The sequence below is a fragment of the Dermacentor andersoni genome, chromosome 4, assembly GCF_023375885.2.
Source record: "Dermacentor andersoni chromosome 4, qqDerAnde1_hic_scaffold, whole genome shotgun sequence".
Lineage (NCBI taxonomy): Eukaryota > Metazoa > Arthropoda > Arachnida > Ixodida > Ixodidae > Dermacentor > Dermacentor andersoni.
The window spans coordinates 58,043,207-58,065,431 of record NC_092817.1 but is presented as its reverse complement, the minus strand read 5'-3'; the positions used below and the strand labels follow the sequence as shown (position 1 = coordinate 58,065,431).

The 22,225-nt window shown below is 44.9% G+C and overlaps 1 protein-coding gene across 1 annotated transcript in view; it reads left to right on the top strand.

The window, feature by feature from the left end:
* Nucleotides 1-22,225, top strand: part of nompC (no mechanoreceptor potential C) — a 75,949-nt gene that overhangs the window by 11,856 nt on the left and 41,868 nt on the right. Inside the window, exons 3-4 of the mRNA XM_050182993.3 lie at nucleotides 16,417-16,515; nucleotides 18,706-18,822. Of these exons, the coding sequence (XP_050038950.2) occupies nucleotides 16,417-16,515; nucleotides 18,706-18,822 (216 nt within the window). The remainder of the gene's footprint in view (nucleotides 1-16,416; nucleotides 16,516-18,705; nucleotides 18,823-22,225) is intronic.

The window sequence follows — 22,225 nt, the reverse complement described above, 5'->3', positions numbered from 1 at the left end:
GCGAACGTGGATGTGTGAACAGCTTATGCCGCCATGTGTGCGAGTCACGTGGCACCAAAGTGGCGAGTCCGGACACGAGAACAGAACAGCAGATGACGCTGTATAATAATTTTGCATTTTCCTTGCATTGAGTATACAATATTTATCTGCTCAATCCTGCAGTGAGTCTTTGTGTGCGCAGTTCCGATACTAAGTGCTATTGCGCCATTTTTACATTTGTGAAACCTGATTTCTCCTAACTTTTCTTACTTCTAACAATAACTTATCTTCATCCTCGCTGGATAATCGCAAGAACAGTGTCAGTTGTTAATTATCGCGTTGTGGCTGCGTGAGTTTATGGCATTAATGGATTACTCTGTTAAGTTCTTTTCGCTGAACTACTTCTGTGCATGCCGTATCACAGATACTACATTGCGTCACAGAATACGGGCCCTGTTTGTCGGTTTCTTTCGTTCTTTCTTTCTTTCTTTCATTCATTCATTCATTCATTCATTTTTTGTTGGCTTGCTTGCTTGTTGGTTTGTTGGTTTGTTTGTTTGTTCCCGTGGAACAAACAAACATCTGTTCCCGTGAAGAGGGAACAGATGTTCCCTCTTCAGGTCGAAATTGTCAAAATGCATTACAACAATAATATTATCTCTGGCCGTGGAAGAGAAGAATTCAGCGAGATTTATGAAATGAAAAGAAAGGCTTTGCCTAATCCAAAATTTTAACCACACATCTCTTTCGTTACTCCGTCCAAGTAGTTTTAATAAACAAAACTTTCGCAGGAGTTCTTTCTTTTTTTCAAGTCACATCTCGCTTCCCTTCACGATTTGTTATTCTTCACAGTCTCGTTGTGTCCAGTCTCGTGTTGGGTGTTCTTCTTGAAGTGCGAGTGCTTAACAGCCAGGACCCCCGCTAACTGCCTGCAAAATGTTGAAGTCTGTAACAGAACTTAACGGGTCTATGCCGCACAAGAGTGTCTCGTACTGCCTAGATCTGCTACTTTTCTGTAAAAATCTGTGACAAAGCTTACGTCACCATTTGCGCAGCATAGAATCATCAGGCTCTCTTTGCCACTCTATGATTTCCTATGACTTCCTTGAGGTGTTCTGAAAATTTATCATCATGAGTGTCGCTTCTGAGTACACGTGTTCCATTGTGACATCACATAGTCAGACTCTTAGTGTTAACAGAAGATATCTACCGGTGAAAACACGGCAATGGGGTAATAATGAAGGATTGTATAGTATCTTAAAGCAATTCTAAGGTGAAACATTCTGTCACTTTAGATTACTAAGATATTCTTCACAAGCCGTATTTACATTTATTTATTTGGTCGGAAACGTTATCATCGAAAATGAAGGACAAAACGCGATGACGATGACGGCAGTCCGATGTCAAGGACTTCACAGTATTTTTCACGTACTTTGGACGTCTTCGAGCCAGAAACTTTCTTCCGTAAATTGCCATATTCGCTCCTTATAACTTCATAATACAATGTAATCTTTCTTTTTATTGACGCTTTTATAAGCCAGCTAGCTTTCAAAAACAACGTTGCGGGAAACTTTCAATTTGTGTTTAATGTTTCCTTCAAAACAAAACAATTGTTTATTGAACCGCAGAGTTAGTCAGGCCTTTTCTGAAGCGAGCGCTGTGCCGTATAGTATTAACCTGTGTCATGCAATCTCCCTCTTTTCTGATGCCTTTGGCCCCGCCTGGTAATTCATGGGAAGCGCCCATAGGCCTTTCAGTATCTTGCTTTTGTTTGGTTCGATTCCTCCTGAAGCCACGTGGTGGTAACGTTGGGCCGGGTCAGAGGTCACGGCCGCTTATATTGGAGCACGGCTGTGTGCGAAGCTTTTGGCGCGAACACATATAGCGGAATACATTTAGCGGGTGGGCCTGTGTGCTTCTCAACGAACGAACGTGACCATCATGCATATTAGCACCTGACAAAGGACGGGTCGGAAAATGGAAGAGCGCAACACTAAACATCGCGCCTAGCGTTTGGAACTGTCCTGTCCTGCTCAAAACGTATACCAGACAGAAATAGGCCGGTGCCATCCGCGTGCTCCGTCCTTTGGCATTTCTCGTCATCTGACAGAGGCTTCGTTTTGGTTAAACAAATGTATACAAACAGACTTCTGGTTCATAATTTGCCTCACCGCTATAATCTATCCCAATCGCATTGGTTTATGACAATTCACGCGCACTCTACTCTTCTTCAGCCCGCACTTATTCATATTCGCAGAACCAAGGTACTGTAGAAACCAATTTTGAGGGTCAGTGCGTTTGTTGCAGCAACGCTCAAATACCTCCTTGTGTGCACGTTGCAATACTATTGTTTGTTTCGATCGTATAAGAAATAATTTGCTTGTGTGCGTCACACCGACATTTCTCCTGCCGATCACAACTGTTGGAGAAGCGATGTTTACTAATCGAACTAATCATTTCGCATCCTTTATCATTCAATAACACGTAAAGCTAATCTGATATCTTAACGTGGCGTAATCGACACAAACATATTACAAATTTGTGGAAGACAGTTAACAGAAAGGTTGAGAAATATGTAGTAAAGAATACTAACTAATATCACGTAGCCCCTGGGCACCTGAGAGCGACGACTTGATGTGGCAACTTTCGGAAATGCAATCGCTCTTTCTTTTTCTTACTTCTTTTATTCGTGCCATATTCTTGAGATTTCTTCTTCTTTTTTTTACCCTTTGCTCGGGGTACCTGAAGGTGTCTTCTTGTCTTTTCCTCTTTGCGTACTTTTTTACTCGGTGCTTCCAAATGCTTCTTAGAGTCATCGGGGACTGAAACCATTCTCGAAGTCCAAGGACGGCTCAAGACTTCCTGTTTACGTTTAACACTAGTGCTTTGTGTTGGCGCTTCCGCACCGAGAACCCGTACGCATCGCGTTTTACATGGGGCCCTTACACAAAGTCTTTTAAATCGCGTGCATGTCTGCAAGCCCTTACAAGTTCTAAAACGATGTTGCCTAAAACAACGTGCCCTCCTGAATCACCAACTGCGTTAAACACCAATGTATACTCAACCGCCCACTTTGGAGCAAGACACATCATAACTGATGCGAATTTCGCGATTTCTGATAAGTGTTGTGCACTGAACTCAATTTCAGGAATTGAGATAGCTTTGTTAATGAAAAAGCTTTTTCGCCATACCATCCAATTTATGATGTCCACCCTTGCCATAAGTTTTGACAAACAAAAACTAATAATTTTGTCCTTAATATATGCCCTGTCTCCATTATTTAACAGGAAGCTGTAGCTCTGGCCCAACTCCGACGCTGCCTATTAAAATACGTCTAAAACGCAAAAACGTTTTTCTCAGATATCCCATGGACCGAGTTTGATGAAATTTGTTGAATTTGAGAAAGAAAACTAAATTCTAGTCACTGTTGGAAGCGGAATTTCGACTTAGCGCCTGAATTTTGTTACAAGAATTTTCAAAAATACGAAAGTTTAAAAGATGGAAGTACGGAGTTTACAAATTAATAGTTCTGCATCAACAACAGATTCTGTAAACCGCATCCATTAGAGCATTGAAAGCGGACGAATTTTATATGTCATTTTATATCTTACGCGAATTAGTTAAGTTGTGTACAAGGGTTCTGCAAAATCTGTATTTCTATATTACTAAATTTTAGAGACTCATGTGTAACATATCAATTTTGTCCGCTTTAGATTAACTATTAGATGCAATTCACGGAATTATTGTATCGTTTTTCATTTCTCAGTTACAGAGTTGTAAACTTGATAGTTTCGTTTTATGGAAATGTTCGATTTTTGCCAATATTTAACAAATTATTGATTACCTAAATGAAAAATTCGAAACAAGCAGTCACTATATTTTAAGTTTTTGTTTTAAGAAAGTTTGGTGCAGCGGTTGCCGAGAAAAACGAATTCTCCGTTTACATGTATTTAGATAGAAGCACCCGAGTTGAATCTTCCTCTTAAGAGCGCCTTCGCTGGATCACCCAGTTTATATCAAAGGTGACGCAAGCGAGCCCCACATTAATTTCCCTGCTCTTGTGAGAAACCAAGTAAGTCTAATGGGCGACACCTTTCGCAGGTTGGCGTTTCGGTTCGACTGCTAACGACTCGGCCGGAAAATGAAAGCGTCACTTTCATCAGAACCCAAGTATCGGTTCGCGACCGACCGCGCAGCCCGGCTTGAGTGTATGGCTTCGCCACAATCGCAGGGCGTGTCACTGCTTGTCCACCGGTATGTAGGTGCGGGCGCCGGTAGCGGTGAAGCCGCAGTACACCGGTGGCTCGCTTCGAGCTGTGTTCTAAACCATTACGACGCAACGGGGTCGGGAAAAAAATTTACAGCGCGCTGTTCTCACGCTTGGCTGGCCACACCGCAGTAACCAGCCCCACAGGACAAGCGCTCTGACGCTGCTTTTGTTATCATCACTATTGCTTCCCTTATTTCGCCGTGCATGGCGTTCGAGAGGCAGAACGGGTTTTATGTCGTATGCCCCTTAAAATGTCCTGGGATCCGACAGAATGGATATAGGTGTCTGAAATGGTGCACCTGTATCCTATATCCATAGACGATCGAGCTAGTTGGTCTGCTAGTGCCGCAAGTATTGGGCTCCCATGACAATATCAGGTGATTGACACATGTTTTTTATGCGTCCTGGAACTCCGGCAATCTCAGAATTTAAGAAAGGCTGGACTGAAGCCAAACATACCTGAAAACTACGACCGCTTGGGGATGGACAACAAGTTTGCAAAGACATTGCTGCAGTTCTTGCACGATGCAGGGCTGGAAGTTTTTATTCAACGTTCTTTTATTATTGAACCTCGGTACTTTGGTGTGAGTACTTGAGTAGTCTGCGGATCTCTTGACAGATATGTAGGTTTCTTGTTACTTGCTTAACATTGCACTAAGTGAGTCCGTGTAAATTTGCACTCTCCTAATGTTGGGTACTGTACTAACTGTCTTGATAGCATCGTGTATGCGGTCTTCTTCGGGCGGTCGGCCTTACCGCTCGACTAGGGAGGCCTCCTTCCTCTTCTCTTCTTTTATACCCCTCACCCCTCCCCTATGCATTGCTGTTGAGGTGTCCTACAGCGAGAGACAGTTACGGTGCTGCGCATTTCTCTTCAAATGTCTTCCTCTAAAAGTCATACTACTACTACTACTACTACTACTACCACTACTACTACTACTACTACTACTACTACTACTACTACTACTACTACTACTACTACTACTACTACTACTACTACTACTACTACTACTACTACATCGTGTATGCCTTGCAATTCAAATAATAATAGTAGCGGTTCGGGCGTTTCTGTCTAATAAGTGAGAGAAGATTAAATGACGGGTGAGGTGGGCGTACGAAGGCTCACGAATAAAATTTGACCCCCCCCCCCTTCCCCTTTGCGAACAAGCCGTCGCATCTGTATTCACTACACAGTGACCCTCAGGGATGGTAGTCATACTAGAAGGAACTTGATGGCCATCTCGGGGGACCCTCATAGTTTCGTTTGTGGTGGCCGATGTATAACACCACGGGGGAAGCCTGTCCTTCGGCGTAATCTGCGGAGGCCGTCCAGAGAAATGGGACTGAAGTGACGCTACCGCAGCACCGTGGCATTCAGTTCGCGTTGTGTCACTCGCTTAGGTACACCATGTGAAACTAGTTTCTTGATATTCTTCTCAGAGTTTGACGTCGGAGCCTCGCCGAGTATCTGTAAACGCAGCGGGTGATGCCTCTTACACCTTTTGCGCTCACTTTGGAAATGCTTGCGTTCTGGAGAGTGGCGGGGAGGTGGGCAAACCTAGATTCGTATTCACAAACAGTTCTTACGACATACAGTTGAAACTCGATTTAACGAAGTGATGACCACGCTCGAATTATTTCGTAGAATTGCGAAGTTCGTAAAATCAGGAAAGAAATTTTCAGGCCCTTCAAAATCTAAAACTGTAACGTAGTGGCACGCAAAGGCTGCCACGACATTGTATTTGCCGCTAATCCATCGATCTGTCACATTTACCACGAAATAACGAAAGCAAGCATCGCCACCCCTCCGAGGCGGTGTTGAGTCGGCTGTTCCGTGCATGGGCGCTGCGTGCAACCTCGTTAAAACAAAGCTAGGGATGTGAACATGGCGCCTAGATGTTTTAACGCGATAGCTTTAGAGCGCATGCTCAAAGAAGCCGTCTGTGTCCAAATTAGAAAGAAATCACCGCTTTTTTTACACATTTATTTCAAGGAGAACTTCGTTAAATCAAGTTAGGCCAATTTTGTTTCATTAATTCCGGTTAATGATAACATAGAACCCTATGGGTACCTGCCGAGGAATGTAAACTTCTTCGTTAGATCGGGAACTTCGTAAAATCGGGTTTCGTTAGATCGAGTTTTAAGTGTACTTGTTCGTAAGAGTAAATTCCAGTCTATCCTGTTGCTGGTCATACTATTAATGAAAGCTGCGAACCGACGGCAAAGAGCCTTACGAAATAAGAGCTTTATGAATTCAGCCCCCTGTGTCGTGGTGCTTTTGTACGCATAACAGCTCTGCCGTTTCCGTAGATAATTTTGGGGAGGAAGCACTTGCGTAGTGGCGCAAAGTCACCAACAATGATCAGATAGTTCAATGCTACCCAAAAGGGGCACTCTCTGGTGTCTCAGTTGTTAAGGGCAACCGATCATGTCCTTCGAAGTATCGTAAAGGCGCTAAACGTCATCATTACGTTTCGCACATTCAGTACATACACTTCCACTTGCAATTCCACCTGCGTCGCGACGCTTCTTCTGTTCTAAGAGTGTGATGGAAGCCACCGACGGGTATGGATATATGCTTGGATGCGAGACAGTTATGATCATTCACTTTGTTCAAGGAATAAAGAAGACAGCTTAGTTAATTCTCTTGTACCATAGTATCTACATTATGCAACATCACATAACGTCAACATATTTAACATGAACACAAGCACCTAGATCAAAGAAGCTTCGCGCACACCCGTTCCTGCAGTGCGTGGGATCCACATAATCTTTAAGTGGATGCAAGGTTAGTTGAATGTTCGTGATAAGCCTAGCTGCTTTTAAAATATGCATCTTAGCTTTGTTACTCACTAAGTCTAATTGACTTTTTATACATATTATATAGTAATTTGGAGAGATGAATGTTTCTTTAAATGTTGCACATTTGTTTCGCTACACTGTAATTGTATATCTTCGCAAATAAGTTTCTCGTATGTTTTATGTATAGCGATAGTAGACTTACTGCTGCCATTTGAGGGCCTTCGGGTACATTCAAGCTGTATGTCGCAGCATTTCACTTGGAAAGTCCTAAAGAAAACTTGGAAATAAGCACATTTCTGATTCTGATTCAAATGTATGATGTGCGACCTTCTAAGAGCTGTACTTCGGACTGAGCTCGAATTGACCTGAATATTTGGCGTGTATATCGCGTTCGAGGGGAGGCATGGACACCGATTAGATGATTGGAGTTTCATTAGTGGCGGCCTTAATTTTATTATATGTACTGTCGAACAGAGAGAAATGTACCCGAGGTATCTTAAATCTCTACACACGAACTCACTAATGACAGAAGAAGAGGAGTAATCTGTACTCTCGTCGTTGATCTTCACATATTATTATATGAAATGCTTATTTAGGCATTTCATATATATGCCTATTTGAAACCTTTCATTCATGTTAGCACTTGCACATGCACTATTTGATTTATACTTGACCTAAAACGCAAAAAAAGAAAAACGAGGACACAAGAAGGAAGGTCAGACAGGACGAGCGCTGCTTCAAACTAAATTTATTATCGGAAAAAACGCGCCTGTTTATCAGTCGACAAAGATCAAAAGCAAAGTACATCATTACCCGCCGCGGTTCCTCAGTGGCTATGGTGTTGGGCTGCTGAGCACGAGGTCGCGGGATCGAATCCCGGCCACGGCGGCCGCATTTCGATGGGGGCGAAATGCGAAAACACCCGTGTACTTAGATTTAGGTGCACGTTAAAGAACCCCAGGTGGTCGAAATTTCCGGAGTCCTCCACTACGGCGTGCCTCATAATCAGAAAGTGGTTTTGGCACGTAAAACCCCATATATTATTATTATTAAAGTACATCATTGGGCAAGCGCGCTCCAAACACCCATCCTCCCCCCAAAAGTTAAGAAAGCTGTGAAATCCAATGGTGACACGGCTAGGCTCAATTATTTAATTTATTAGAAACTCAATTATTTAATTAACTCAAACTCAATTTATTTAATCGAGTTTTGCTACATTCCTTAAGCTGACAGACAAGCTTTACGTCCTTAGGTTGGTCAGCGAATGCGGTTTGACAACCAAGTTAATATACATGCATGGTTCGATTTGATTAGAACATATCAGCAGCATTTTCTATATAGTGTGTTACCACTTGACGCAACTATTTCCCGCTAAGTCATGTTCTTGGTCTGAAAAAAAGAAATACTAAGGGTTCTTTTTTCTTTTTTTTCGTAGCGAGTTGTGCTGAAGACATCCTAGCTCCGCGGTCAGATAGATATATTGGCAGAGGCCGTCCACCGTTTCTGCAGAGCGCGTGGGCTACCACGCGCTCTGCAGCCCGAGCATCGAAGCTCGGGCTTTGAAGTTTTCGCGAATGTACAACAAGGATCCGTGTGACAGAGGCTTTCTTCTTTCCTTTCTTTTTCCATAAAATGTCATTGTGTGAAATGTGTTTTGCGTGTTATATGTTATATGTGTGTACTGGTATAGCCGGCTCTGATTGAGATATCCTATACCTTCCTTTTCCTCAACAATTATTAAACAACTTTGAGATAGGTGACAATAGAGGAAGCACAGCGCGAGCGAGAAGCCAGTTTGGCACAGATTGTACCATGCATGCTTCGCGATAACGTGGCACTGCAGCGGAAGCTCCGGCCGACGTCATGCGCAGCCAGTCAGGATCCCAGTCGTACGAATGCATACGTGTGCCAACCGCCCTGTGCCCTATGCGCAGTGTACCGTTCTGTTCACCATCCCTGGCACTTCTAGAACAATCTCGAGTACCAGAGCGTACCTCTCCTATTCTATGGACTCATAATAATGAATCTCCCAGAAGCGCTCCAAAAATATCAGCATTATGGAAATACCAAATAATTTTCGTGCATTCTGCCGTACAGTGTAAGCATAGTCTAACGCACTCACATGCTACACATTTTATCAGGACCAGGGCATGCAACGGTATTCCCGTTAAGAAGAATGATTCCCTAAATCGAACGGTGCTATCCATCGTGTGCTTTCGCCCAACTTGAAATGTGTTGTTGTTACGCGCTCTTTGGAAGCGAGCCAGTCGGCTGCCACCCTGACGTGCTCGACTATCCGCGTAAGTTAGCGACTCCCTGCACGGCTCCTCTTGTTCGCGCAAATTGGTCTCGCAACGGCGGCCATGTGCGTATACACCGACGCCGGCCGCAGGTAAACGGTCTGCTCGACGGCGCGTTGGGTTCCGCCAGAGCGCGCCCCCGAAACTGAGGCAGTGAACTGCGCACCACGCAAGGCCACCGAAAGGATGCGCCAGTGTTGGCCAAGAGCCTTCTCCCGCCACGCTGAATGTTAATAGAGCGCCACCGCGCGCGTCCGAGCGATAAACTAATTACCTTCGAAGGTATAAACTATTACAGCTCGCCCCCGAGATTGTCGTTCACTGGAACCGGATGCATGCCATCACTGCGCGGTATTTGTAGGGACATCTGTTACCAAAAAGAAAATAGCAGATCATTAAGGTTAGTTAGGAGTCACGCATAACAAGTGAGCGAACGCGAGAAAACGAGGTTTCAACATTACGTGCGTAAATTATTTCTCTGCACTTTTCGAATCGCAAAGAGTCATGCACAGTGTCGCACGGAGGTGAACCCAAGCGTTAGTGGGCCACCGTGCGATAAAGTGACAAGCGGGGTGTTCCACTGCATGGCCCACAGCAAGTGTGCGCGTCCTTCCACGGGTAAAAAAGCAGCGGGAACCTGCCGGTTGAGACTCAGCCCAGGGAGAATGCTTCGGACTGGACATCTGTTTGAAGCTCGACCCGATTCGCAATGCGTATTTCTCTCAGATTTCCATTTCCAAAGTATATGGTGTGAGCCTATAATGCAGTAATCCCAAGGCATCCTCGCGTTTGGGGCTACTAGTCCTGCTATAGATCGCCTGTTAACACAGAGTGCGCCTTTCTTCCACCAACCTTTTTTGCACCAAACGAGTGAATATATAGTGTGTTGAAGTATTACTTCTTTCCATCTAAGGTTGATTTAATGCTGCTCATCACTGTATTACAGTGATGAGCAGAACATTCAATAGGACAGAGAATATTCAATAGGGAGCACATTAAGAGCGCGAAATATTTCTAGTGTATGTGCACCAAATGGTGCGTTAAGAACATGTCGGACAGTTTTCTTTTGCAATATTTTTAAGCTTCGTATGTTTGCTTGCGATGGCGTACCCCACACTAGATAACAATAGCTAACATGTGAAAGGAAGAGACTGTTATATAACAACAGTTTTACCTTAGAGGGCAGTATGTGTCGTAATCGACAGATTATTCCACACGCTCCCGCCAAAATGGACATAATACGCTCAACGTGTGCATCCCAAAATAAATAATTGTTAAAAATTACACCTAACGTTTTTACATGATCAACTAATTCTATCCTTTCTGTGCCGAGGTGAAGAACAGTATTACAGTTTACCTGTCTTTGTGGTGGCATAAACAATACAGCCTTAGTTTTATTCGCATTAATTGCTAATGAGTTTAGATTACTCCACTTTTGTAGTAGGTTTAAGGTTTTATTTGCCATATTTGTAATTTGCGCAATATCAAGTGATCTGAAAAAAAAAGGCCAGTATCATCCGCATAGACTGTGAATTGTGCATCTTCACTAATATTGGTTATGTCATTAATATAAACATTAAATAAAATCGGTCCAAGTACACTTTCTCGTTTAACGCCTTGTGTTAATTCCCTTGCTGGTGAAAGTTTTGATCCAATTGCGACGCACTGCCTTCTGTGCTCAAGATTTGATTTCAAAAGTTTAAGGGGAATCCCGCGAAAGCCATAATGGTTTAACTTTGAAAATAGGGTTTTATAGTTAATCGAATCGAAAGCCTTGGAAAAGTCAACGAATACACCTAGAATTAGCATTTTGTTCTCAAAGTTATTTAAGATTATTTCTTTTCGCGTCAACAAAGCAAGCTCTGTAGACATTCCATACCGGAAACCAAACTGCATGTATGATAGGATGATATGGTTATCACAAAATGACTTAATTCTCTTGCAAATGATCTTTTCAAGACCCTTCGAAATTACAGGAAGTATAGATATTGGCCTATAATTTGTTAACTCGCCTTTTGTTTCCGGACTTAAATTTAACAACCACTTTCGCATGTTGCATTTTCTCAGAGAAGACGCCGTTTAATAAGCAAAGGTTAAACATGTGAGTAAGCGCATGTAACAAAGCATCAAGCACAAATTTAATGGGTTTAATCTGCAATCCAGCAGATTAAACCTTTAAACCTCTTTAAGGACATAAAGGTCGAATATACTACTTCTGGTGTTGCAGGTTAAAAAAAATCTGTAAAAAGAAACGAAGTTGCATTTATGTTATGCGTGCTTAAGGTTAAAGATGTAAAGTGTTTGTTACATTTGTCAGCTAATTCTTCACCACTAATTGCTTTGTTGTCAATTGGCAGCTCTAATTGTTGCTTATTATGAGATTCCGGCTGTAGAAGTTTATTTACTTCGCGCCAAACGACCTCGCTCCTTTAGTTCCCGCTCTATGAAAAACTTTTTCAAAATGTCTGTTCTTGGCATTCTTCAGGAATTTATTTAAACAGTTTCTGTATTTTTTGAAGGAAGTGAAGTCCGCAGGATCCCGAGTCTTAAGAAACATTGCATACAGAGAGAGAGAGAGAGAGAAGAAACTTTATTAATGAATGGCCGGCAGTTTCGTTGTGGTGGAACATTGCATACAAATAATTTTTTTTCGCGGATCATTCTGAGGCATTCATCAGTAAGCCATGGTTTCCTCATTTTTTTTCGACCTTGTGAACGTAGTGGTACATACCGATGAAAACGCACATCGCAGCGAAAGTTTACAGGAACTGAGTAGACCTTATGCGCTCATTGGGGAGAGTCCTAAAGTATTTTGTGGTAAAGTCCTAAAGCCCTTAATTGATTATCAGGGTAAAATTTATTTTTAGAAAGACAGTGAGGTCGACCTGAGCTCATGCGTTCTAAACTGCTATTCTACACTGGGGAAGAGGGAAAGGGGAACGAAAGAGGAATTGGTGATGATGATGATGATGATGATGATGATGATGAGGAGGAGGAGGAGGAGGAGGAGGAGGAGGAGGAGGAGGAGGAGGAGGAGGACGACGACGACGACGACGACGACGACGACGACGACAAGTATGAGGGTGTGATTAATGCTGGTCGTTAACGCAGCAAAGTATTTGAGTCACAGCCTCAAATCCACTCCTCTATCGTGCAGATATTGCATCATGGCCCGTACTGCATAGTGCCGCACATCTCGGGCAAGGAACTAGAATGAAGCCGTCCGAGAATGGTATAGCGGTGATGGTCGCTAAAGAAGAAGCTAAAGTCTGTCGTTCCTGCGTATTGCGGGGCCGGCGCAAAATGTGCGCGCTAGTGTCTCGGGTACGTGGCAGTTGTCGCACTCTGGGCTGCTGTCACGACCGAATATTACAAAATTTGCAATAAACTCCACTGATGACGCGTACGTCACGCAGACGACGGGAAGCCTTCTGAATATTCCCAGCAGTGCCGGCGTAAACTTTGCAGACTTGCATGAGCGATGTGTTCTACGGTATCAGCTAAATATTGCATGTTTGCATATGCCTTGCGGGCCTCTAGATATATATGCCTATGCGGAGTTCACATTAATAGGGTCCCTGAAGCTTTGCATATATATATATATATATATATATATATATATATATATATATAAATATGCAAAGCTCTGATAAATCGCTCGCACACGTAACCGCTATGTAGCAGGCTTGCCATTCGGATGTGTGTGGAAAAACTGCTGTGCTTCCTCGGATCAACTGTCCTGCATGGGCGCCTGTTCTACGCTATTTTCTTGTGCCTGCCTGCCTGCGGGCTGGCCGGTTGGCTGGCTTACTCGTTTTGTTTCCTTTTACGCTGTCGTACGCGTGCCTGTTATGCTATATCTTTATCTCCCTTCTCCCGTTGTCCCCCGTGAGCATCCAACGAGAGCCTTTCCCCTGAATAATTTTCTTGCCTATCCGCTATCTCTCTCCCTCTCTCCTTCAAAGCTGCTTTTTCGTTGACAGGCAGCATCGTGGGACGGTCTCGTCCGGTGATTGCACTAGTGCAAATCCGCCAGTTTGTTAGAAGAAGAACAAAACAAACTACGCAAATGAAAAGAAAGGGAGAAAAGGCGTACGAATGGGGCAACAAAAAAAACTGCATGCGTAGTAGACGCTCTTGCAGCATCGATCAGTTCTTCTGGGCACGTGCGAGCCCGGGCTGCTCTTTTCCCTCTTTTGTTTTTCTTTTTGTTTGTTCTCTCCTTTCTAGTCGTCCCCTGTACGTACGCGCGAAGCCTGTATCGATCCCCTAGCGGCTTTGCGTTGACTACAGCGACGGACACGAGGTAAAAGCCCGAAGCGGCGCCGTCAATCGTCGCGTCACACACCGCGGACGCGTCACAACTTTGCACTCTAGCGCAATAAGTTCGAGGAAGATGCCGCCGCGCCGTGCGTCGGTGGCAATGCGTACTGCGTGTATACGTGCGCTTGTCCGCTGCCACTGGCGATCTTTTTGTTTCTTTCTTCGACAGATGACGCTGCAAATGCTTGCCCGAGGAAGAATGCGCTATAGGAGCGGGAAAGCTTCTGCGGTATCTACTGCAGCAAAACATGCATAATGGCCCGGTTGCTTCGTGAGTTGTAAAATAAAAGTGAATTGCTGCATTATGCCCAAATAAAACTCGGGCCAGTGTTTCTAGAATGTATACTAGCCGGCTTATAGCGTGTGTTTTCTGCTTCAGCGTCAGTTTCGCTAGGTTCGCTTAGCAGCGAGGCATTGAGGGAGCGAGGCAGCGAGCAACATTGAGGGGAACGGCAAAAAAAAAGAAAAGAACAGGTGTAGTTTCATGCTATAATGTAGTGCTTGGGTACTCAAAGTACGCGCTCACTTTTTTTTTCCCCGGCTCGCCAGAGCAGCGTTTTCCCAGTCCAGCACTCTTTTGTGGCCAACATTCACAAAATATTGAACCACGTTCTTCCTTTTCCTTTTTTGTTTCTTCTTTCCTGCCTTTGAAGACACATCACTGCCTCAAGGGCGGTCTTAAGGACCACGTTAAACTTGAGTCGGGACAAGCGCCTCGACGAGCAGGACGTCCTCCGAGAACGGCGTTATTCTACCTCTGCTATGCGCACTACTGAGCTACTTCTAATGCTGTTGGGAAATGCATGCAGGCTTCAGTGACGACCTGTAAACTATTACCCTGCCAGTGCGTTTCACGTGTGTTTGTGTTTGTACCCTTGTTCGTTTTGTTGCTTTGATCTCATTTTTTATCACTCATCATACATTACATCCGGAGTAGCCACGCCAAGGCTATCCTACAAAATTTCATTAAACTCTCTCTCTCTCTCTCTCTCTCTCTATATATATATATATATATATATATATATATATATATATATATATATATATATATATATATATCCTCCATGCGCCCAAAGTGAACTCCCTGATTTGTATGCGCAGTAGGATACGCAGATGGTGAATAAGGCGCCAGCCAAAAGCGGCCTTTGTGTATTTGTGTGCAGTGAGGGTACCGAAAACATATCTGGTATAGCACCGGTTGTTGTGCGCCGTACAGAAATGGTTCTCGTTTGCGAACTATGCCGTTGCCGAAGACCTACATCTCTTATTTGTTGGACTGCGGACGACCACGCTGGGCATATCACGTTGGCGCTCCAAAATTAGTTTCTCTTTAGTGCATTTCGGTGCACCCGAATCATCATATACGTGAATATGTCAGTTCTGTCTATATTGAAGTCCACGAGAAAGAAGCTACTCCTCTATTGTACCGAAACGCGAGAAAGCCTTTGGCGTGCTTCCGTGGTTGGTCGAGAGGAAATTTAGGTGACGTGCTTCTACAGCGGCTAATCAGCTCGAATTTGCTCGCTGACTGGCGAGGCATACTCTAGCATCCCTGTTGACATGCTTTGAAGTCGTTTTTTCGACTAGCGTGGGAGGCAGTGCAGAATCACTGCGGAATATGCCGTTCTTCTTTCATAAGAGCATTGTAAATTGGAGTAGAAATGAAATTCCGCGTCTCCTTGCGACACCCTCAAAGCGCAAAGTTCATTTGTTATTTGGCTTCACAAGCTATCTGATGTGTGAAAGTGAAGACACCTGTATCCAGTGTACATATCGTGATGTGACATATATCTAGGATAACACCAACAAACCTATGCTGTTTTCGTAAAGTACACATGCTGTACTTCAAGATACAGGTGAAATTCTTTCAACTGCCCGTCAGGGAAAAGTGGTACACAGATGTCTTAGTGTTTCATGGACCTATTCTCGTTTCCATTAAGGAACTCTCGAAAGTTCGCAGCGCTTCCTGTAAGTGTTCAGTAACTACTGAACATAGACAAAAGTGCCAAATGGAGACATCATAGGCCTGTAGTTAGCATTGGAACTACGGAAGATCTAGGCCGCTGGTCGCAGCACTTTTATTAGGTCCTAGGGTGGAACAAGCGGCAGGGTTCGAACTTTATTTTGACCTAATATATATTTATCTGCCACTGTTGAACCAGTGTAGTTGTGCAACCCCACTGTTCTCACTCAGAAGCCCCCTTCCTGCATCATTTGGACTACACGGCTTTAGATACCGCTACCTGACCTCCCTCACCAACTACAAGACAGCATGTGATATGGTCTTGTTGTCGGCGCTTTATTTTTTTTTATCCTTTATTCAGAGAATTCCACACTTTGCCTGAAGGCCTTACAGCAGGTTCCTTCCGATTCCACTGAGTGGTTGTTTTCACAAAAGAATAACTCGCATGCAGGTTTGTCCTCGCCCGGTATATTCCCCAATTTTGGACGCGTGGTCAGCACACACAAATACACAAATTAGTCATGTGATCCCTCAATAAGTAAATAAATAAATAAATAAATAAATAAATCTTACTAATTTCTAGTTTGTAAAAAAACGACATATGTCATTTACTTAAAGCAATCACAGAAAGATATTTCAGTCTATCCCCTAACAACTGCAAAGAACATTGAGGCACCATTTTTTTTTTTTTTTTCGGAGCCGCGTTACCACTCCGGTCAGTGCCCCGTCGAATCAGGCCACTGACGATATAATTGCTTGTCTTCCTTCTCTGTGTGCAGGATGGCCAGACCGCCCTTCACCTGGCCGCTGTCCACGTGCGGGAGGACATGGTGCGCCTGCTGCTCAACCGGCGCGCCGACCCGACCGTCACCGGAGGGGCAAGCACACTTTCTCGTCTTCTTCCGCTTGGGCTCTCACCATAGCGCAGACACTCTTCCATTTACCACGCAGCTTTTGACTGCTGCGAAAGCTGCATTACGTTGCTCCATTATTTTCGCTGTGTCAAAATCTTTCAATGACGCTCTTTACTAACCGGAGGCTACTAGGAATAGTCAACGTTATCGTCACTAAGTCGACGGTGTTCTTTAAGTACCAGTTAATTCACGTGTGCTAGGTTAGAGAGGAAGGGGGGGACACGATAAGACCTCTTGATAGTTCTTGGCTTGGATCTTCTGCATGTACGCACTTCTCGCAATTTCCTAATTGTTCAGCGGCGTGTGTGCTTACTGAACTGGCTAGAAAGTGTGATTGGTGGACGAAATCTTTGTTTTAGCAATACTTTCTTCCCTGCGGCTCTAAATTGGGTGTCGCCACTGTTTACATCGTGGCATTGAGTCTTTAACGCTGGTGGAACTAGTGTATCGCTTCCGAAGCACAACCTCACATTACCTCTCTATCTGCACTGAGCGATCCTGCGTTCGATACCATCAATGTCTCGTGTATAACAGGCTGAAAGGGAAACTCAGAGCCGTGACGTTACGTTATGGGCCAGTGTTTTCGCTACAAGGCACACAGTGGCGGAAACAGGAACACAAAAGAAAGTCGAAGTTTCCGCCTTTGCTATTGCTATTGCTAACACTTTGCTATTGATAGCAATAGCAAAGTGTTAGACAAAGTAAGATTCGTAGTTTTGTCGACCGTATGAATTGTAGTAATCGTTCCCTTACTAAATAAATTAACAAGCATGCTGTCACGTGCGCGCAGACAAACGTGAAGAGATTTCACTCGATCACCGCGACCACTAGCTGACACAACCAGTCGCAACGCTGGCATGACGCTGGCGTGATGGACAGCGCCGGCATCAGGCAGCGAATGCTTCCATGCTGCTGATCGCCTAACCACTTCACCGCGTCTCCGAAACAGGTTACGCGACCTCCAACACTGGGCGTGCGAAATAACAGCGCGCATGAAGCCACCAGCCAAGTCGGCTTGTCCTTAGGTCAGGACAGCGAGGAGCACGGAGCCAGTGTGGCTTTGCGCTCGCTGCAGCCGCCCAGTTTCTGTTTCGCGCGCTCTGATAGCCGAAATTCATCGTGCCACAGTTCCGCGGTTAATCGCATTTGTTCCAGGTCCAAAAGTTGATAAGGCTAGTGCGGATAGCTCGCTTCAATTTCCCAGTTACGATGAGCTCACAAAAACTAAATGTTCGAAAAGTAATTAAACATACTGTTAATTAGCGACCAATTACCACGTATCACCCATCCCCCGTGGTCGTCGCCACTGACGGAATGTCTCCGTCCTCTTAATAAAAATAGCGATTCTTAAATATTGCTTAAATAGTTCGTAGAAACGCCCGATAGAATTGCAATCGCACGCACTATTAGGCGTCACCGCTCATTCACCGTAATTCCCCGGTACATGCATGAGCTAACCACACGGCTTCAAGCTTTTAAAGTTTGTTCTTTCTAGAAGGCGTTGCCATATGGCGTGTCAGTCGATTCTACTAATTCGTTTCGGCAGCTTGTCGCTCTCGCACTTGCCCGCATTTGCCATGTCATTGCAAGGTGTACACGTGTGAACCATTGCAAGTAAACACATGCATACTGCGGAAAAGCAGAGATACGATTGCACGGGAACTAGCAGAGGCTGCGTATGTGAGAAAATTTGGAGATCAGTGTATCAGCGTTTCGTGGTTGTTTCTTTACTAGAATGAGTTTAGTTTTCTTGCCCATAGGATGTGATTAAGCTTGGTGTCATTTTCATGTAAACTTATTTGTTTACGATGTTGTGCGCATGCCTGAAGGTATGTGAAGCGAAGTATCGAGAAAAATATAAAACAGTTGCGGGAGTGTGCGCCTGTCCGTGTCTGTTCCTTGTCGGTGTCCTTATATCGCGCCTGAAAACCATTTCTAGCTATACCAGGAATTTCACACACTAGAAGAAATGCCGCGTTTACGTGAACACCAGGGTGCAGAGCACTGTCGCATTCACGTAAGCGCGTTATTGATCTCCTGCAAATGTTTGAAAGCAACGGGACCAAGTGCCGTCGCATTCGTTTAAACGCGGTCTGTGTCCCTCACAGTGTTCAATCCCAAACCCTTCTTGACGAAAGCTCCCGTGCCGCGCAGCCGAAGGGCCAGCTGCCTATTCACGTGCTGAGTGCCCGGCCGACGGGCGCGGCCATCGTGCCCTTGCAGCTGCTGCTCCGGGCTGGCGACAAGAACGTCCGCATGGTGCCCGACATGGTGCGTATCACGATTCAGACCACACATTTTCTATTCCCATAGCGTGCTTTCTGTACATACGATGTCTCTATACACCACGAACAATTTGCGCAATTACCGTCGAAGTTCCACGCGCAAAGCGAAAGAGGGACAATTTCGTGGTCTCAATGAACGAATTAATTAAATTAATTAATAGTTGATAAAATTTCACCCAAAGGGGCGAAACTCCTTCCAATCGCATTGATAGCTATAGCGAGTTGTAGCTTTTCTCTCGACCTCCTCGCACGGTGGTCTAACTATAGCAGTGTGTGCGATATCTTGGCGCCACGCATGCACGCAAGGCAATTACTGTTGAGCAGGAGGAACAGTCCCCTGGCAGCCACCATGAATCTCGCAACGCTGGCGTGATGAGCGTCGCCGGTGGCGTTGGAGGCGTCACATCTCGAGGATGCACAAGATGACACCGCCGATTGGAAACCGTTAGCAACCATCTAGATATTCGATAACGGCAGCAGGAATTCCCCGGCAGCGTGCGCACAACGTTCATGCTATATAGCAGCGGAAGAGAGAACGCCGTGCTGCCTCCGCCACGGAGTCGATTGAGCGGAACGTTGATGTGCGTGCGTGCGTGCGTGCGCGTGCGCGTGCGCGTGCGCGTGTGCGCGTGTGTGTGTGTGTGTGTGTGTGTGTGTGTGTGTGTGTGTGTGTGTGTGTGTGTGTGCGTGCGTGCGTGCGTGCGTGTGCGTGTGCGCGTGCGCGTGCGCGTGTGCGTGTGCGTGTGCGTGTGCGTGTGTGCGTGTGTGTGTGTGTGCGCGTGCGCGTGCGCGTGCGCGTGCGCGTGTGCGTGTGTGTGTGTGTGTGTGTGAAGGGGAAGTGGCGCTATTTTCTGCAGCCCCTTAGGGAGCACGACTCAGCGCCTGAACGTTAACGGTGCATCCGCTTTGCTTCGTCGTTTACGCCGAGAAACGCCCTCCGCGTCCCTCAAGACCATCTAATCATCCTCATGCAAGCGGCGTGTGTGCGATTGATAGCGTTACATTGTGACGGTGACAGAGCCGCGGCGCCAACGGCGACGAAGTGAACGTGCCTCGAACGTCTGTATAATTGCTGTCGCAGTAATAAATAAATAAACAAATAAAAATAAATAAATAAATAAATAGAGTCCGTGCATATGCGGTGAAGAAACTCTTGGTTTCTTTGTTGCGTAAGACAATGAGAACTTACACAATGTTCTGAGATACTTCGTTGCCCAAATAATTTCGGAAGAAAATTGGAGGTATCGAAGTTAGGTGAAAGCTATTCGACGAGATCTATGCAACGGCGAGATCTGCGGCAGCAAACGATTGTTACGCCTCGGGATGATGTCACGACACATTAGCGATTACATACGTCGAAATCGAGACGTTTGGGGGCCGATAACAACATCTGCTATCGCGAGGTATCCTACAGACGGGGGAGTTTCTCAGGCTGATTCTTCGCCACTCCTCCATGCTCACTAGAAGGACATAGCCGCGGCGTAGCCGCGGCAAGTAAAAACACATTTACCGACTTTCTCAATCACAAAAAAATGCCGCAGGATGACATTCATTCAAAGCGGGAACCGCGAGGAACGCGTTACGATGAGTGAAGAAGGAAGAACGAAAAAAGTATCGTGATACAAAGTTTACTTTCGGGAAAAGGGGGGCACCCCCTCAGAACATTATTTCGGGCAGATTGGCCTCGTCATAATTGAGCGGACGGCAGACGCCGAAATCGGCAGCTTGGTGGAAGACGCAGCGGCACTCGTCCACGCACCTGAACCCTGCGACGCCGCCGCAGTTATCCCCACACTCGGCCCGACCTTCGGAAGTAAACGAGGTCACTACACTGCCCTGCCCCGCCAGCAGCGTGACCACCAGCAGACATCGCACGAACGACATCAAGGAAGACGCCATGGTAGACGAAGAAGCAATTGCCAAACGCTCCTAGCAGTCAGGTCAAATCCACTTGTGAAGACGAGCGCCTGAAAGCGTACAAGAGGTTGTTTGCAGTCGGCCAGTGAACAAATGAAGCAAGGAACATTGGGCCATACATAGCATACGTGGCTGCGCGGTGAAATGTGGATATAAGACGCCACGAGACGTCGTAACGCGATGATAACACGATAATTGGAGCACTTTCTTTGTGTCTATTTGGTCAAATCTTACATAGGGTTAAGGAATATACGACCTCATAAAGGCTCTGCACGCCAGGTGCCTTACTCTGGTACGAATGCAATCCGATCTCGCCCTCAGACAAGTTGCCTTTTCTGCTGCGATTCGACATTTGGTTGGTTGGTTAGTTGGTTGTTCCTCAGTGAAACGACGCAACCCACTCTGGAGGAGAGGCCATGATTCTGGTGGTACAAAGGTAAAGAACATTCTTTTTAATTAAGGAAATTATTTGAAACAAAATTAGTAACTTTTAATTGTAAAACGAAATGTTAACTGAAGTCTATAGTATTTAAATAGTACAGTAAATAAATATGTGAACGCAAATCAAAAAGGAAAAAAGAGAAATGTAACAGGTAATTATTCTTGCCTCGGGCTGAAAATTGAAGAAAGCATCACAAACGTTCCCGTGGATAAAATCTAGTTTGGTAGCACCAAATAAGAAGACTACTGGAAGAGTCAAATTCAAGCCAAGTCTTCGGAAGAGTTCCTCTAAAAATATTTTCTTTCCTTGAGTAGGAAGCTGGCAACATGCTAAAATGAAATTTTGTAAAGATTCACTCTAATAGTAAAATAGACACAAGGTGACAAAGCGAGAACTAAAAGGAAATTTTGCAGATATTCACTCTAATAACAGAATAGACACAAGGTGATAAAGCCAAAACAAACCTGACAAGGTCTAAATGTTCAGTGGGAGGACCCGTCAACGTGGTATCGTAATTGATACTTCAGACTTTCTAGTACAGCACCCGCGGGCTGCCCCAAGGGAAATGTATGTGCGGAAAATCAAAGGCGGACAATGAAGATTTGGGAAAGTTATTTGCAGTAGCAAATTTTTCTTAATCGCGCCGCGGAGACGAACGCCGACGTTGGTTAAATAGGAATTGCAGGACTGTTGCGGAATGCTACTGCGAGTGCATGCGCATACTCATTTAAGACAAAACCTTAGTATTGAATTTCATCTTCCCTAACTGAAAATAAAACCAAAGACGTGCGTTCCAAACGCCACCGACACGTTTTTTCGCTTTCTAACACCGCCCTGAATGCCTTTAAGTGTTCACGTGATATGCAGACGAAAACAAAGCTAGATTACATTGCTGTTCCTCTCGTTCGAGGAATTCTAAGGTGCATTCTTCCAAGAAGTAATTAAGCACGTATCCTCTGCGTACATTCACTCAACACTGAAAGTCGGCAGGGTTTGGTGCAGCCTCTTTCTCTGTGCCTTTTAACTCTCT